The sequence below is a fragment of the Vipera ursinii genome, assembly GCF_947247035.1.
Source record: "Vipera ursinii genome assembly, chromosome: 7".
NCBI classification, from domain to species: domain Eukaryota; kingdom Metazoa; phylum Chordata; class Lepidosauria; order Squamata; family Viperidae; genus Vipera; species Vipera ursinii.
Window position 1 is genome coordinate 74,062,015 of NC_139521.1, and position 16,367 is coordinate 74,078,381.

The window sequence follows — 16,367 nt, forward strand, 5'->3', positions numbered from 1 at the left end:
TAGGTCATCTAGTCCAACCCGGCGCCCAAGAAGAGATGGCAGCGGGTCTCCTGCTCCAGCGGGGGGGGGAGGAGGGGGGGGTTGGGCTAGATGACCTCCAAGGTCCCTTCCAGCTCCGTTTCTTTTCTTTTTTTTTCTTTTTTTTTCTTTTTTTTTCTTTTCCCCTGCCAGAAGCCCCACCCCCCACCCCCACCCCCACGCCAAGACTCCCGGGGACGGGAGGCTACGGCCGGGCCCAGTCGGCGGCGGCGGCTCCCGGCCCTCGGCTGCCCTCTAGCGCCTGCCGGGAGCCCGGCCGGAGCGCTGGGAATCCTTCAATGGAGCTATTTCGGGCAGCGGCGAAGCCCCGCCCGCCTTCTCGCCGCGCCGCTGCCGCCTCCGCGGAGACAAACGCGGCGGGGACCCTCCGCTCCAGCCTCGCCTCGCCTCGCCTCGCCCCGGCCGGGCACTTGCCGCTCCGCAGCCCCCCGCGCGCCGCACCTCAGCGGCCGCGGCTCCGAGCTGCGCCTCCGCCGCCAACGCCGCCGCCACCGCCACCGCGCCGCCGGCTCCGGGCTTTGCAGGCTGGCCGCGGGAGCGGGGAAACTGAGGCAGGCTCTCGCTTGCCCGCTTTTTGCCGACTGAAGGAGGCTGGAGGGAGCTAGAGAAGGGGTGAGGAGGCTTTCTTTCTGGATTCCTTCCTTCCTTCCTTCCTTCCTTCTTCCCCGCCGTCGACTGTTTCACCCACTTTTTAGCCTTTCTTTCTTTCTTTCTTTCTTTCTTTCTTTCTTTCTTTCTTTCTTTCTTTCTTTCTTTCTTTCTTTCCTTCCTTCCTTCCTTTCTTTCCTTCTTCCCCGCCGTCGACTGTTTCACCCACTTTTTAGCCTTTCTTTCTTTCTTTCTTTCTTTCTTTCTTTCTTTCCTTCCTTCCTTCCTTCCTTCCTTCCTTTCTTTCTTTCCTTCCTTCTTCCCCGCCGTCGACTGTTTCACCCACTTTTTAGCCTTTCTTTCTTTCTTTCTTTCTTTCTTTCTTTCTTTCTTTCTTTCTTTCCTTCCTTCCTTCCTTGCCTTCCTTCCTTCCTTCCTTCTTCCCTTCTATTATTTCACCCTTTATCCTTTCTTTCTCTGGTGCTTGTCCTTCCTTCCTTCCTTCCTTCCTTCCTTCCTTCCTTCCTTCCTTCCTTCCTTCTATTATTTCACCCTTTATCCTTTCTTTCTCTGGCGCTTGTCCTTCCTTCCTTCCTTCCTTCCTTCCTTCCTTCCTTCCTTCCTTCTATTATTTCACCCTTTATCCTTTCTTTCTCTGGCGCTTGTCCTTCCTTCCTTCCTTCCTTCTATTATTTCACCCTTTATCCTTTCTTTCTCTGGCGCTTGTCCTTCCTTCCTTCCTTCCTTCCTTCCTTCCTTCCTTCCTTCCTTCCCTCCCTCCCTTCTTCCCTTCCTTCCTTCTTTCCTTCCTTCTATTTTCACCCACTTTCTCCTTTCTTTCTCTTGTGCCTTTCCTCCCTCCCTCCCTTCCTCTCTTTTTTTCCTTTTCTTCCTTTCCTTTCCCTTCCCTTCTTTTTTCTCCCAGATCACGGAAGGGTAAAGGGCCCTCAAAATAGCTCAGCTGTCAAACATTCCGGTGAAGAGCGCTTGGGGGGGGGGCTGTGCCTTAAGATTTGCTATAACCCGAAGAGGAAAGGAGAATAGACGCCCGAAGGCAGGCACGCCGGTTGGGGAGAAGCCAAGAGAAGGCGGACTTCTTGAGATCCAGCTCCTTTGTGGAATAAATCTGCCCGGGATGTGTGGCTGGAGACTGAGAAAGGGGTGAGCAATGTTTGGACAAAGTCGACCTTCGCAGGAATTAACTGCAAAGGACAGGAGATAGTGAGAGAGAGAGAGAGAGAGAGAGAGAGAGAGAGGGAGGGAGGGAGGGAGGAAGGAAGGAAGGAAGGAAGGAAGGAAGGAAGGAAGGAAGGAAGGAAAGAAAGAAAGAAAGAAAGAAAGAAAGAAAGAAAGAAAGAAAGAAAGAAAGAGGAAGGAAAAGAAAGAAAGAAAGAAAGAAAGAAAGAAAGAAAGAAAGAAAGAAAGAAAGAAAGAAAGAAAGAGGGAGGGAGGGAGGGAGGGAGAAGGAAGGAAGGATTATCTCCACATGCCAAAAAAGGGGAGGGGGCTTTGGGATTTTTCAGCAGGGGTCAGCCTTCCTGCTAGGATGTGCTAGGGGGCGTGGGACAGACGTGGCTGCCCTTCTTCTCCCCGTTGCGCTGCCGAGCCCGTCCCCAATGGAGACTGAGCCGTTTTGAAAAAGAATGACTTTCTCTGACCGGATTAATGCCAGCTTGAATGGGAACCACACAGGAGACCTCGGTGGGATTAACGGGTCCTGGATCAGAGAAGATGTCCACTCCGACAGCAGCAACGCCTCCGCGGCGCCGGGACTGAGCCTTCAGTCGGTGGGCGTGGGGGTCTTCCTCGCCATCTTCATCCTCCTGGCGATCGTGGGCAACATCTTGGTCATCCTCTCGGTGGCCTGTAACCGTCACTTGAGGACGGTCACCAACTACTTCATCATCAACCTGGCCATCGCGGACCTGCTGCTCAGCACCACCGTCTTGCCCTTCTCGGCCACCTTGGAGGTCTTGGACCTCTGGGTCTTCGGCCGCATCTTCTGCGACATCTGGGCGGCGGTGGACGTCCTGTGTTGCACCGCCTCCATCATGAGCCTCTGCATCATCTCGGTGGATCGATACATTGGGGTCAAGTACTCCCTCAAGTACCCCACCATCATGACGGAGAAGAAGGCCGTGGTGATCTTGGGGGTGGTCTGGCTCTCCTCCATGGTCATCTCCATCGGACCCCTCTTGGGTTGGAAGGAAAAGCCTCCGGAAAGCGACCAGTTCTGCACCATCACGGAAGAACCGGGCTACGCCATCTTCTCGTCCCTCTTCTCCTTCTACCTGCCCCTCTTGGTCATCCTGGTGATGTACTTCAACATCTACGTGGTGGCCAGGAGGACCACCAAGAGCCTGGAAGCCGGGGTCAAGAAAGAACGGAGCAAGTCCATGGAAGTGGTGCTCAGGATCCATTGCCGGAACGTCCTGGAGGATTCGTTGGCCAGCACCAAGAGACATACTTTCCGAAGCTCTCTCTCCGTCCGGCTCTTGAAGTTCTCCAGGGAGAAGAAGGCAGCCAAGACCTTGGCCATCGTGGTTGGAGTCTTCATTCTCTGCTGGCTACCCTTCTTTTTCGTCCTGTCTTTCGGTAAGTAGGACCCCCCTCGGCCTCATCACCTTTCCAGGGTTGGTCATTGGATCGGTTAAGCAATTGGTGTAGCCTGGCCGTGTTTTATCTCCGGTTCAGAAGAAATAATTCTCTCTTATAGAAGAGATCAAGCATGGAGATTCTTATTCTCCAGTTGGACCTTCCAGTGTGGCCCAACAAACATTTGGCTTTAAATCCAAATTCAGGGGTCCTGGGGGCTCTCTGAGCTGGGTGGTTTTCTTGCAGATGTTTGATGACCCATCTAGGTGACATCATCAGTGCTAGAAGGGAGAAGGGTTTGTGGAGAGGAGAAGAAGGAGGACTGTGGGGTCCTTGGTGCTCTCTGAGCTTTTTTGCTTTCTTGCAGATGTTTCATGACCCAAACTAGGTAACATCATCAGTGGTAGAAGGGAGAAGGAGGAGGAGGAGGAGGAGGAGGAGGAGGAGGAGGAGAACTGTGGGATCCTAGGTGCTCTCTGAGCTTGGTTGCTTTCTTGCAGATGTTTCATGACCCAAACTAGGTAACATCATCAGTGCTAGAAGGAGAGGGTTGTGCAGGGGGGAGGAGGAGGAGGAGGAGGAGGAGGAGGAGGAGGAGGAGGAGGAGGAGGAGGAGAACTGTGGGATCCTAGGTGCTCTCTGAGCTTGGTTGCTTTCTTGCAGATGTTTCATGACCCAAACTAGGTAACATCAGCAGTGCTAGAAGGAGAGGGTTGTGCAGGGGGGAGGAGGAGGAGGAGGAGGAGGAGGAGGAGGAGGAGAACTGTGGGATCCTAGGTGCTCTCTGAGCTTGGTTGCTTTCTTGCAGATGTTTCATGACCCAAACTAGGTAACATCATCAGTGCTAGAATAAGAGGGTTGTGCAGGGGGGAGGAGGAGGAGGGGGAGGAGGAGGAGGAGGAGGAGGAGGAGAACTGTGGGATCCTAGGTGCTCTCTGAGCTTGGTGGCTTTCTTGCAGATGTTTTATGACCCAAACTAGGTAACATCATCAGTGCTAGAAACCCCACTCCCTTCTGGCACTGATGATGTTACCTAGATGGGTGATGCAACGTCTTGAAGAAAACAAACTAAGCTCAGTCAGGGCCCCCTCACCTCAACCCTGAGCTACACATATCAATCCGAGTTCAACGGGCTACCTTTGGAGACACCAAGAAACCTTCCCGCTAACCACGATCTCCCCCGTAAGATTGCAAAACCCTAACCCTAAACACGTCTATGGAGATTCTCCGTCCTCCAGGTTGTCCCAAAGATGCTTTTTTATTTTGGTTTTTTTTTCAGGAGGCCACTGAACTTCCTTGTTTTTTCTTGGAAGACGTTTTGCTTCTCATTCCAGAAGCTTCTTCAGCTCCGACCGGATGGCGGCGAAGGGAAAGATGAACTGACGAAGCTGCTTGGATGAAAAGCGAAATGTCTTCAAAGAAAAACAAGGAAGTCCAGTTGGGGGGGGGGGGGGGGAAAGCATCTTTGGGGGCCTTCCCTAAAAACACTGTCTTGGGGGACCCAACCGAGATAGGGATTTCCTCATTTAAATCCCTTTTTTAATGGCCACCCACCCGTTCTACCCATCATGAACACCACACTGAGGACGGAAAGATGTAAATAAATAAAGAAATAAATTTTAAAAAAAACCCGTTTCTCTCGCAAAGCTAAGAAGAGACTGGAGAGTCACACCCAGACTCGACTTCTGTTCGACATTTGCCAATAACACAATGCCGAAAGAAAGCTATGGGCTACTTTTGCAGTACGATGAGGCCACACCGCTTTGGCTGGGCGTTTTTTGGCACCCAAATGGCCACAACCGATTTGACATCGGAAACGTCACTCCGTCTGCTTTTAAGACTCAGGACCTTTTCTGTCGATTCTGACCAAGCTAGAAGCTTTGCAGCCTGTTGTTGTTGTTGTTGTTGTTGTTGTTGTTAGTTGCGAAGTCGCGTCTGACCCATCGCGACCCCACGGACCACGTTCCTCCAGGCCTTCCTGTCCTCCGCCATCTTCTGGAGTCCATTTAGGCTCACGCCTGCTGCTTCGGGGACTCCATCCAGCTACAGCCAGTGTTGTTGTTGCTAGTTGCGAAGTCGTGTCCGACCCATCGCGACCCTATGGACAAGGTTCCTCCAGGCCTTCCTGTCCTCTACCATCTTCTGGAGTCCATTTAAGCTAATAATTCGGGAGTTGTGTAGGAAAAAAAAAAGCGCTTGAAGTGCTCACGGGCGTGGAATCTCTCTTGAATGTTTGTCCTGTTTTTAGTGAGAAACCCCAAAGCTTTATCCTAACAAACTTTGGCTAGTTCAGGGGGTCTCTTTCACAGAGGCCTTATCCTATCCCTTTTGTGGACGTTGCTGAGATGCAGCTCACAGATTCCAAAGGGGTCCTTGGGACCCCCACCTGTTTTGCTGGACCCCTCTAGAAACAACTTTGGGACTTATTTGAGCCTGGCTCCTGAAGGATGGGGCTGAGCTGGTCCTGATGGCAAGCTGAAAAGGTCCCCTTTGTCCAGCAGAGAAGTCCTCTCAATTGAGGAAGGTAGATGATTGCAACCAACTAGGAGACGGCCTCTAGTCAACCGGGACCGAACTTGAAAAGGGAAACAGTGATGAGATCTTGTTGAGGTCTCCTAGGAAATCTCCGAGCTGTTGAGTAGACCGAGAAGTCCAAAGAACCTCTTAGAACAAAACCGTGGTAGCCTCCTTCTCTTTTTGGTGCCTAGAAGACTAGGTGGACATCTCCATGAAATTACTAGAAGTCAAGCTTTGCCCTTCTTCCTAGCTCAGAGGTAGGCAACCTTGGCTCTTTTATGACTCGTGGACTTCAACTCCCAGAATTCCTGAGCCAGCCATGCTGAGGGGAAAGGGAGAGAAGTCCACAAGTCATGCTGGCTCAGGAATTCTGGGAGTTGAAGTCCACAAGTCATAAAACGGCCATAGTTCCCCCATGCTGACTGAGGAATTCTGGGAGTTGAAGTCCACAAGTCATGAGCGGGCCATAGTTCCCCCATGGTGGCTCAGGAATTCTGGGAGTTGAAGTCCACGAGTCATAAAAGAGCCAAGGTTGCCTACCCCTGGCCTAGGCTTAGGCCGCTTTATAACTCGTGGACTTCAACTCCCAGAATTCCTCAGCCAGCCATGCTGAGGTGAAAGGGAGAGGTTCCAGGCTGAGCCATGCTGGCTCAGGAATTCTGGGAGTTAAAGTCCATGAGTCATAAAAGAGCCAACGTTGCCTGCCCCTGGCCTAGGCCTAGGCCGCTTTATAACTCGTGGACTTCACTTCCCAGAATTCCTCAGCCAGCCATGCTGAGGGGAAAGGGAGAGGTTTCCAAGCTGAGCCGTGCTGGGTCAGGAATTCTGGGAGTTGAAGTCCACGAGTCATAAAAGGGCCAAGGTTGCCTATCCCTGTCCTAGCTCATTCGGCTGGAGGTGGACCAATTGATTTCAAAGCTAGCCCAGTTTTGCATCGAAGGTGCCTTTGAGCCAGGGGTTGTTATCACTGCAGATCCACTCAGATTAGGCCAAGTGGCTTCCAGATCTCCCTCTAGATCTCCCTGCCCAAAGATCTGCACCCCCTAAGAAGTCCATCCGATGCCAAAGCAGAGATCTTTAGGGGGAAACAGGAACAGATTCTCGTGCCATCCCCTGCTTTAAAAAAAAAATGTTGGGAAGAGGTGGGCTTTGTCTTTTGAGATCTCCCCTCCCCCAAAAAGAGATCCTTCTGCCATCCCTCCCTTCCAAAATCAGATCCAAAATATACCGAGGTGGGGTTGAGGAGAATCTTTTCCTGCAGCTGATCCCTAAATAATGCTATTTTGCTGAGAGCCAAGTCAATAACAGCCTCACCCTAGCGTAAATCTCTTGCAACAGCTAATATTCCCCGGAAATAGATTGTGCCCCCATGTTCAGGCAGTGTGTTTCTGAACAGGGGGGGGGGGGCGGGAGGAGAAGCAGTTACATTTCTTTGCATCCTGCTGATGCATTCCCTTTTTTTAACACCAGAGGACTTTAAATGGACCGACGACGACGTGCTTTTCATTGCATGCAACTGGAAAGCTTGTCGTTCTTGGTGGCTTGCGTGCCTGCAGGTTGGGCAGGGCTGATGGGAGCTGTAGTCCGACCGGGTCTGGAGAATCCCGGCTCTTCCTGTCCTGTTGCATTTCCTGCTTCCTTAAATCAGCGCCGCGCTGAAATCCTCAGTAAAAAAATATCCCTCACCTCACCAAAGATATTTCCCAAAATAATCCAGCCACCTTCTCTCCAAGATCACCAACCTCCCATTCAGATCCTCAGCAATCTGTCCCTTAAAAATGCCTACGGGGAGTCCTCGCCTTATGACCGCCGCAGAGCCCAAAATTTCTGTCACCAAGCCAGACACTTGCTAAGTGAATTTTGCCCCTTTTCACGACTTTTCTGGCCGCCGTTGCAAAGTGAATCGCCACGGCTGTTAAGTCAGGCACACGGCTGTTAAGTCCTTCGGGCTTCCCGCATGGACTCGGGCTTCGTCAGAAGGCCGCAAAAGGGGATCACGTCACTCACACACACACACATACACACCCGGGACACTGCGACCGTCATAAAGAGGAGTCAGTTGCCAAACGTCCTAATGGGTTGATCACGTGACCACGGCGATGCTCGTAAGGGTGAAAAACGGTCCTGTCACTTTTTCCAGTGCCCAAGTTTGAACGGTCCCTAAGCGAACTCTTATAAGCTGAGGACTGCCTGTATTTCCGAACAGCTTCCCTATAATAATAATAATAACAACAACAACAACGATATCTGTAATACCATCAAACATCCACATCTGCCTATCCCAGGTCCTTGGTAAGGACTCGATAGGTAGACAAAAAGGCCAAATCCAGTCTGAACATCTGGCTGACTGTGCGATGATCAATTATTATTATTATTATTATTATTATTATTATTATTATTATTATTATTATTATTATTATTATTATTTTAATTGGGGTTTTAACCGGGGTTTTATATGTTTTATATTTCTTCAGGGATTTAGTTTAATCTTTTTAATTGTTCTTAATTTTTGTATTGACGTTTTTTATGCCCTGTAAACCGCCCTGAGTCCTACGGGAAAGGGCGGTATATAAATTCAATAAAATAAAATAAAATAAAATTATTATTATTATTATTATTATTATTATTATTATTATTATTATTATTATTATTATTATTATTATTATTATTATTATGTACCTTAGAGGTCATCTAGTCCAACCCCCTGTTCAGGCAGGAAACCCTACACCATTTCAGACAAATGGCTGTCCAGTGTCTTCTTGAAAACCTCCAATGATGGAGCATTCACAACTTTTGGAGGCAAGGAATTCCCTGGTTAATTGTTCTAACTGCCAGGAAGTTTCTCCTTAGTTCCAGGTTGCTTCTCTCCTTGATTAGTTTCCATCCGTTGCTTCTTGTCCTGCCTTCAGGAGCTTTGGAGAATAGCTTGACTCCCTCTTCTTTGGGGCAGCCCCTGAGATACTGGAATACTGCTATCCTGTCCCCCCTCCTCCTTCTCTTCATTAAACTGGACATCCCCAATTCCAGCCACCGTTCCTTATATGTTTTAGCCTCCAGTCCTTTAATCGCCTTTGTTGCTCTTCTCTGCACTCTTTCTAGAGTCTCAACTTCAGCACCTTTCAGCTGTGTGGGCTTCAACTCCCAGAATCCCCCAGCCAGCATTCTGGCTGAAGAATTCTGGGAATTATAGTCCCCACAGTTTAAAGCTGCCCGAGCTGAGAAATACTAATCTAAAGATCACTTGGCAATGTCCATTTCTAATCAACCTAAGGAGGCTCAGGTGGGTGGGAGACCACTAAGAAATCCAAGAGCTATAAAGTAGACTGAGAATTTGAAAGATCCCAGGAAAAGGTAGCAGTTGTGTTTGTGTTATGGGTTGTGTAGAATTGTTGGTCAGTTATATGGGGATTGTAGGGACGCAGTGGCTCAGTGGGTTAGGACGCTGAGCTTGTCGATCAGAAGGTCGGCAGTTTGGCAGGTCGAATCCCGAGTGCCGCGTAGCAGAGTGAGCGCCTGTTACCCGTCCCAGCTTCTGCCAACCTAGCAGTTCGAAAGGACGTAAAAATGCAAGTAGAAAAATAGGGACCACTACGGTGGGAAGGTAACAGCGTTCCGTGCGCCTTTGGCGTCTAGTCATGCCGGCCACATGACCACGGAGACGTCCTCGGACAAGCGCTGGCTCTTCGGCTTTGAAACAGAGATGAGCACCGGCCCCTAGAGTCGGAAACAACTAGCACGCACGTGCGGGGAAACCTTTACCTTTACTTTATATGGGGATTGTGATGTGTATTAAATGCAGGGCCCAGTGTCTTAGAAATCTCGGACCCTTTTTAATCTGAAGTTTCTAGTCCATGTTGTGGCAAAAGCCTGCTAGAAAGCGGCTTGCACTAATCTCAGGATGTGAAGCAAGCAGTTCATGGAGAACACGGGTCAGTTTCTTTGGCTCTCCACCCTGCATCGATTTACGACAGGGCAAAAATAATCTACAAAATAGCTTGGGTGGGTTGCAAGAAATAAGGCATCAATAGAAGTAACATGTATTCGGTGCAAAAGCGGAATTTCTAATTAGCTTCACGAAGATGTGGTAACGCCTGAGCCCTTTGGAGTATTTTTAAAAGAGAAAATTGGGTCTTAAAAATATTTAAGCATGGCTTTGCTGGGGACGCGGTGGCTCAGTGGGTTAGGACGCTGAGCTTGTCGATCGGAAGGTCGGCAGTTTGGCGGGTCGAATCCCGAGTGCCGCGTAGCAGAGTGAGCGCCTGTTACTCGTCCCAGCTTCTGCCAACCTAGCAGTTCGAAAGCACGTAAAAATGCAAGTAGAAAAATAGGGACCACTCCGGTGGGAAGGCAACAGCGTTCCATGCGCCTTTGGTGTCTAGTCATGCCGGCCACATGACCACGGAGACGTCCTCGGACAAGCGCTGGCTCTTCGGCTTTGAAACGGAGATGAGCACCGGCCCCTAGAGTCGGAAACGACTAGCACGCACGTGCAGGGGAACCTTTACCTTTACCTTTTTTGCTGGGGAATTCTGGGAGTTGCAGTCCAGCATCTTAAAGCTGCTGAGGATATCAAACACTCCTCTAACGGAGGCTAATTGTCCCAATAGCTGATTTTAAGCATGCGTGTGTTGTGCCATCTTTCACATTCATTTCAATCCAGACTACAATACACAAGATGAAGCACAATGACTTTAAAAGGAAATACAAGTCAAAGGAAATAGCCAGGAAAAAGAGCCACAATTTTTGTCAGCCAAATTTTTGCCCGTTTCTGAAATTTAGGTTTGTTTGTTTGTGTGTTTTTGTGCTTGTGTCCGAGAGAAGGAAGAAAGGAAGGAAGGAAGGAAGGAAGGAAGGAAGGAAGGAAGGAAGGAAGGAAGGAAGGGGCAAGAGGAAAAAAGGAAGCGAAGAAGGAGATAGAAAGGGGAGGAAGGAAGGAAGGAAGGAGATAAAAAGAGGAGGAAGGAAGGAAAGAGAGGAAAGAAGAAAGATGGAGACAAAGAGAAAAGAAGGAAGGAAGGAAGGAAGGAAGGAAGGAAGGAAGGAAGGAAGGAAGGAAGGAAGGGGCAAGAGGAAGAAAGGAAGCAAAGAAGGAGATAGGAGAGGAAGGAAGGAAGGAAGGAAGGAAGGAAGGAAGGAAGGAAGGAAGGAAGGAAGGAGATAGAAACGGGAGGAAGGAAAGGAGGGAGGGATGTGAGGAAGAAAGGAAGAAGGAGATAGAAAGGGGAAGGAAGGAAGGAAGGAAGGAAGGGGCAAGAGGAAGAAAGGAAGTGAAGAAGATAGAAAGAGGGAGGGAGGGAGGAAGGAAGGAAGGAAGGAAGGAAGGAGGGAAGGAAGGAAGGAATTTCCCAGCTTTAAGAGCCAAAATTCATATGGGAGTATAAAATAGAGCGGAATAAATGAGACAGCTCCTGAATTTGAATTTTGAAGGCAACTGCTGCTAGATCATTTTAGGCAACAGAGCTTGTTCCCACCTTACCTGTGGCAGTCTTATGTGGCAGTGCGGTATAGTGGTTAGTGCTGGGTTTGAATCCAATTTCCCCCTCAACCGTGGAAAGCCCGTGGAAAGTCGCTCATGCGCGGGCGCGCACCCACGCTTTCTGCAGGTTTGCACCAGCTCCATCTTATCTATTCCAACAAGCCGGCCTTGCCTGATGGATTTGGGTTTTAATAATTTATTTTTATTGTATTCTTACTTTATTTCTCTGTACACCGCCCTGAGTCCTCCGGGAGAAGGGCGGTATATAAAAACAAAATAAATAAATAAAATAAATAAATAAATAAATCTTAGCACCGTTGACAAAGAAATTCAAAAAGGGGTAACTTAAGTTTCTAAACTGCGGGGTTTCCCAGCCTCGGCAAAACTTGAAGACCCGTAGATTTCAATGCCGGCTGGCTGGGGAATTCTGGGGATTGACGTCTACGTGTCTTAAAGTTGTCAAGGTTGGGAAAGCCTTCTTCCAGATCCAAAACAAAAGTTGAGATGCAATGAGATTATCAGATTTATTTTTATTCCCCCATCCTTTCTGCTCTCTAAATTATCTCGATAAACACAACCACGTCCGTTTGCCTTATGTTTGTTTCCTCTGCGCATCTTTTTTTTTATTGAAAAGTTTTACAATACATTTTTGAATACAAACCCCCCTCCCCCTCCCCTCTCCCCAACCCCCCCAATCCTCCCCTCCCCCCTCCCCGACTTCCCAGAGCAAAATACAGGGTATAAAAATACAAACAAACATAATCTAAAATATGCAAACAACAATAAAATATTAAATCCTATCGCACTTTAACTCTTGGTAAAATAACTACAAGCTAGTTATACATCATATATATCCGCTACTTATTCGAATGCTAAGTGAAACTTTTTAGTCCCATATTTATTCTGGATGTAATCAATCCATCTTCTCCACTCCACAATGTATCTCTGTTGCGATTGGTCTTTCAAATACGCTGAAATCTTTGCCATCTCCGCCAAGTTAGAAACTTTTAAAGTCCATTCTTCTATGGTCGGCAGTTCTTCCTTCTTCCAATATTGCGCTACTCAAAGCCTCGCTGCCGTAATTAAATTCAACATCAACTTAGCGTCCACAACGGTGGTATCTGTGATAATACCCAGTAAAAAGAGTTGCAGAGAAAACTTTATCCTTTTCTTAAATATTTTTTGCATGTTCCACCAAATTTTAATCCAAAAAGCTTTAACCTTCCTCTGCGCATCTTAAACAAGGCAAGGCATCGTCCGGCAATCTCAACCTATCAAAAATTGTGATGCTTCCATGCCCTGTGTTTGGAAATCTTGCCTGGTTTGGGTTGGTTTGGTTTTTCAATACGGCCGAATCTTAAAACGCCTTTCTGCATTCCTGGGGATTGGAAACGCAATTTCTAAAAGGGAAACGAATGTCGAAATACGTCTCCCCAATTGCGTGAAAAAGCTTAGGCAGGAAAGAGAGAGAGAGAGAGAGAGCAAGGGAAGCCCGTAGCAAAACAATTCCTTAGCCCAATTTAATTTTCTTTCTGTTCTTTTACCGTCAGCCAAATTCTGACCTTTGATTTTGGGTGATGATGGCCCAAGAAGTGGATGAAATCATTTACAACAGAGGTCTTCTAGAGGGGAAAAATAAATAAATAAATAAGATTGCGTTATTCATTTGCAACTGAGGGACTGGATAATTGGAATTGTCTTTAGAGCCTCAATAAATGGGATTTTGTGGGTTTTTATGTTTTTTTTTTAATGACACTTGCATGTAGGGACCGGGTGATTTAGAGACTCTGACAGGGAATAAATCCCTCTGATTGTGTAGCTTTCTTGGCTAGTGCTTCAGAAGCAAAATAATCCAAATCAAAATAAAGGCAGTCCTCGACTTACGCCTAAAATTTCCGTTGCTAAGCGAGACGGTTGTTAAGTGAAATTTTTCAACCTTTCTTGCCACCGTGGTTAAGGGAATCCCTGCAGGGGTTGAGTTAGGAACACGGTCGTTAAACGAAACCGGCTTCTCCCCCCCCCACACCTTTGACTTTGCTTGTCAGAAGGTCACAAAAGGAGATCCCGTAACCCCGGAGGACACTGCGACCGTCATAAACGTGAGTCAGTCGCCCAGGGTCTGAATTTCAATCACATGACCACCGGGGATGCTGCAACGGTCGTTAAGTGTGAAAAACAATCTTTCCCGCCCCCCAGGACTAATGTAACTTCAAATGGTCACTGAATGAACAGTTGTAAATCGAGGACTAGCTTTCCTCTTTCCCTTGAATGAAAACGAATCCTTGGAGATGATCATTATAAGGCACTTTGGCTACTCTTGGACACCTGATCTCTATAGCAGGGGTCTTCAAACTTGGCCCTTTGATGACTTGCAGACTTCAATTCCCAGAATTCCTCAGCCAGCTGCTGGCTGAGGAATTCTGGGAGTTGAAGTCCACAAGTCATCAAAGGGCCAAGTTTGAAGACCTCCTGATATAGACTTTAAGAGGAGTGGACTTCAATTCCCAGAATTCCTCAGCCAGCGTGCCTGGCTGAGGAATTCTGGGAGTTGAAGTCCACAAGCCATCAAAGGGCCAAGTTTGAAGACCCCCTGATATAGACTTTAAGAGGAGTGGACTTCAATTCCCAGAATTCCTCAGCCAGCAGCTGGCTGAGGAATTCTGGGAATTGAAGTCCGCAAGTCATCAAAGGGCCACGTTTGAAGGCCTCTGCTATAGGGCATCTGTTTGATTAGTCCTTGTGCGCAATGTGCAGATTGTATACCTGAGGGCTAAAATCCAGCACTCCAATTGTAGAGCTATATGAATTACCGGTATATACAGGTACTCCTCGGACGTGTGACCCCAGTGGAGCCCAAAACCTCTGTCGCTAAGTGAAACACTTGCGACTTTTCTTGCCACGGTCCTTAAGGGAATCCCTGCAGTTGTTAAGCTAGGAACATGGTCGTTAAGCGAATCCGGCTGCCCCATTGGTCGCCAAAGGGGTTCCCGTGACCCCATAGATACGGCTCAGTTGCCAAGCGTGCGAATTTTGATCACCTGACCATCATGGGGATGCCGCAACTGTCGTAAGGGTGAAAAACTGTCATAAGTCCCTTTTTTCCAGTGCCATTGTAACTTTGAGCAGACACGAAATGAACTGTTGAAAGTCAAGCACAAGCTGCCATTTTGTCCTTGCTATTTACTGTATAAATCTTTCTCATAAAAAAAAGGTACAATGGATTTGCAAACCTTTGCAGGCTGGCAACGACAGCAATGCCCTATGAATAATAGCACGCAAGGGGCAAAATGTTGGCATCTCCCTTGAGCTGCTAGCTTTTTTTAAAAAAAATGCAAGCGAGCTCTTTATGCAAAAGACCTCAAGGTTTCCAGGGTCAGACTAGAAGACCTCTAAGGGCCCTCCCAGCTCTAGGAGCCTTATGACTCGTAGACGTGGTTAGCGTAGAATTTGTCCATCGGCTCCACACAGGTAGACTTTGACTCCTAAGCCGGACTGAGCCTAAAATTTCCGTTGGCTAAGCAAGACCATTCTCAAGTGAATTGTGGGGTCCACTTTACGGCCTGTTTCGCCATGTTGCTAAGTGAATTGTTTCATTTGTTCAGCGAACCATGCGGTCCTTAGACCTTGCCAGTTAGAAGCTCCCAAGGACGGTTGCAAATGACGATATAGACAAAGACTCCAGGATGCTGCACTTATTTTAAATATAAAGCTAGTCGCCAAGCCCCCCATAGCTTGATCATCGTGACTGGTGTGTGTGTGTGTGTGTGTGCTGCCATTGTCATACATACGAGGACCAGTCATCAGTCACTCCTTTCAGGGCCGTTGTAACTTCGAACAGGCATGAATTGAACGGTTTAAGTTGAGGATTCCCTGTATTGTACAGATATCAGAAGGCAGTTGTCTGAAATGATATAGGGTTTCCTGCCTGAGCAGAGGGTTGGACTAGATGACCTCTAAGGTCCCTTCCAACTTTACTACTACTCAGGGCTTTTTTTTTCTCATAGAACGCTCAGAACGGAGTTCCGGCACCTTTTTTGGATGGAACCTTGTAGGGTAGGCAAGGCGGGTTGTATGACATGTGTGAGTTCCGGCACCGTTTTCTTTTACAAAAAAAGCACTGCTACTACTACTATTACTGCTGTTGTTGTTGTTGTTGTTATATGATATTCACTGGATCCTTACAGCTTGGAGCATGTTGAAGTACTTCTTTACAAGGCCTTGGCAAGGCCACACTTAGAATACTGCATCCAGTTTTGGTCGTCACGATATAAAAAAGATGTCGAGAGTCTAGAAAGAGTGCAGAGAAGAGCAACAAAGATGATCAGGAAGCTGAGGGCTAAAACATACAAGGAACGGTTGCTGGAATTGGGGATGTCTAGTTTAATGAAGAGAAGGACGAGGGGGGACAGGATAGCAGTCTTCCAGTATCTCAGGGGCTGCCCCAAAGAAGAAGAAGTCAAGCTATTCTCCAAAGCACCCGAAGGCAGGACAAGAAGCAACGGATGGAAACTAATCAAGGAGAGAAGCAACCTGGGACTAAGGAGGAAATTCCTGACAGTGAGGACAATTAACCAGTGGAACGATCTGCCTCCAGAAGCTGTGAATGCTCCAACCCTGGAGGTTTTTAAGAAGAGACTGGACAGCCATTTGTCTGAAATGGTATAGGGTTTCCTGCCTGAGCAGGGGGTTGGTCTAGATGACCTCCAAGTTCCCTTCCAAATTCTCTTTTATTCCATATGCATGGGTGCAGTCTTGGAAAGCATAAAAGCGCCACCGCCAGCTACCCAGTATTTACGCCTTTCTCAAAACAAAGGGAAGAGTGTAGTTATTATCTAAGCAAATCATCTGAGCAGTAAACATCGGCTAACTCCAATTTACTAAAGGTTCCTCGGTCAACAATCTGGCCGGCGAGCTCCTAAAACCCAAGAATTATGGAGCTGCATCGAGCGTTCCCAGCGAGATATATTTAACGTAAGTCTCCTCTCTGATTGAAAAGATGTAAAAGTGACTGAGCTATTTTTACGCAGTCCAGCGCTACAGACATGAGTCAGCTTTCACCTCTCCTGAATACAGATTGGCAGTTCTGGGCTGGAGAGAGGAGATGGCAGTGGGTGGTCCAAAGCCAAAAGAGAGAGAGAAAGGGGGGGTGGGG

The 16,367-nt window shown here is 48.0% G+C and overlaps 1 protein-coding gene across 1 annotated transcript in view; it reads left to right on the forward strand.

Moving 5' to 3' along the window:
• The first annotated feature begins 1,622 nt into the window (after window positions 1-1,622).
• The window catches only part of ADRA1D (adrenoceptor alpha 1D), a 48,822-nt gene continuing 34,077 nt past the window's right edge, over window positions 1,623-16,367 (forward strand). Inside the window, exon 1 of the mRNA XM_083367165.1 lies at window positions 1,623-3,222. Coding sequence (XP_083223291.1) covers window positions 2,271-3,222 — 952 coding nt within the window. The 5' untranslated portion in view covers window positions 1,623-2,270. The remainder of the gene's footprint in view (window positions 3,223-16,367) is intronic.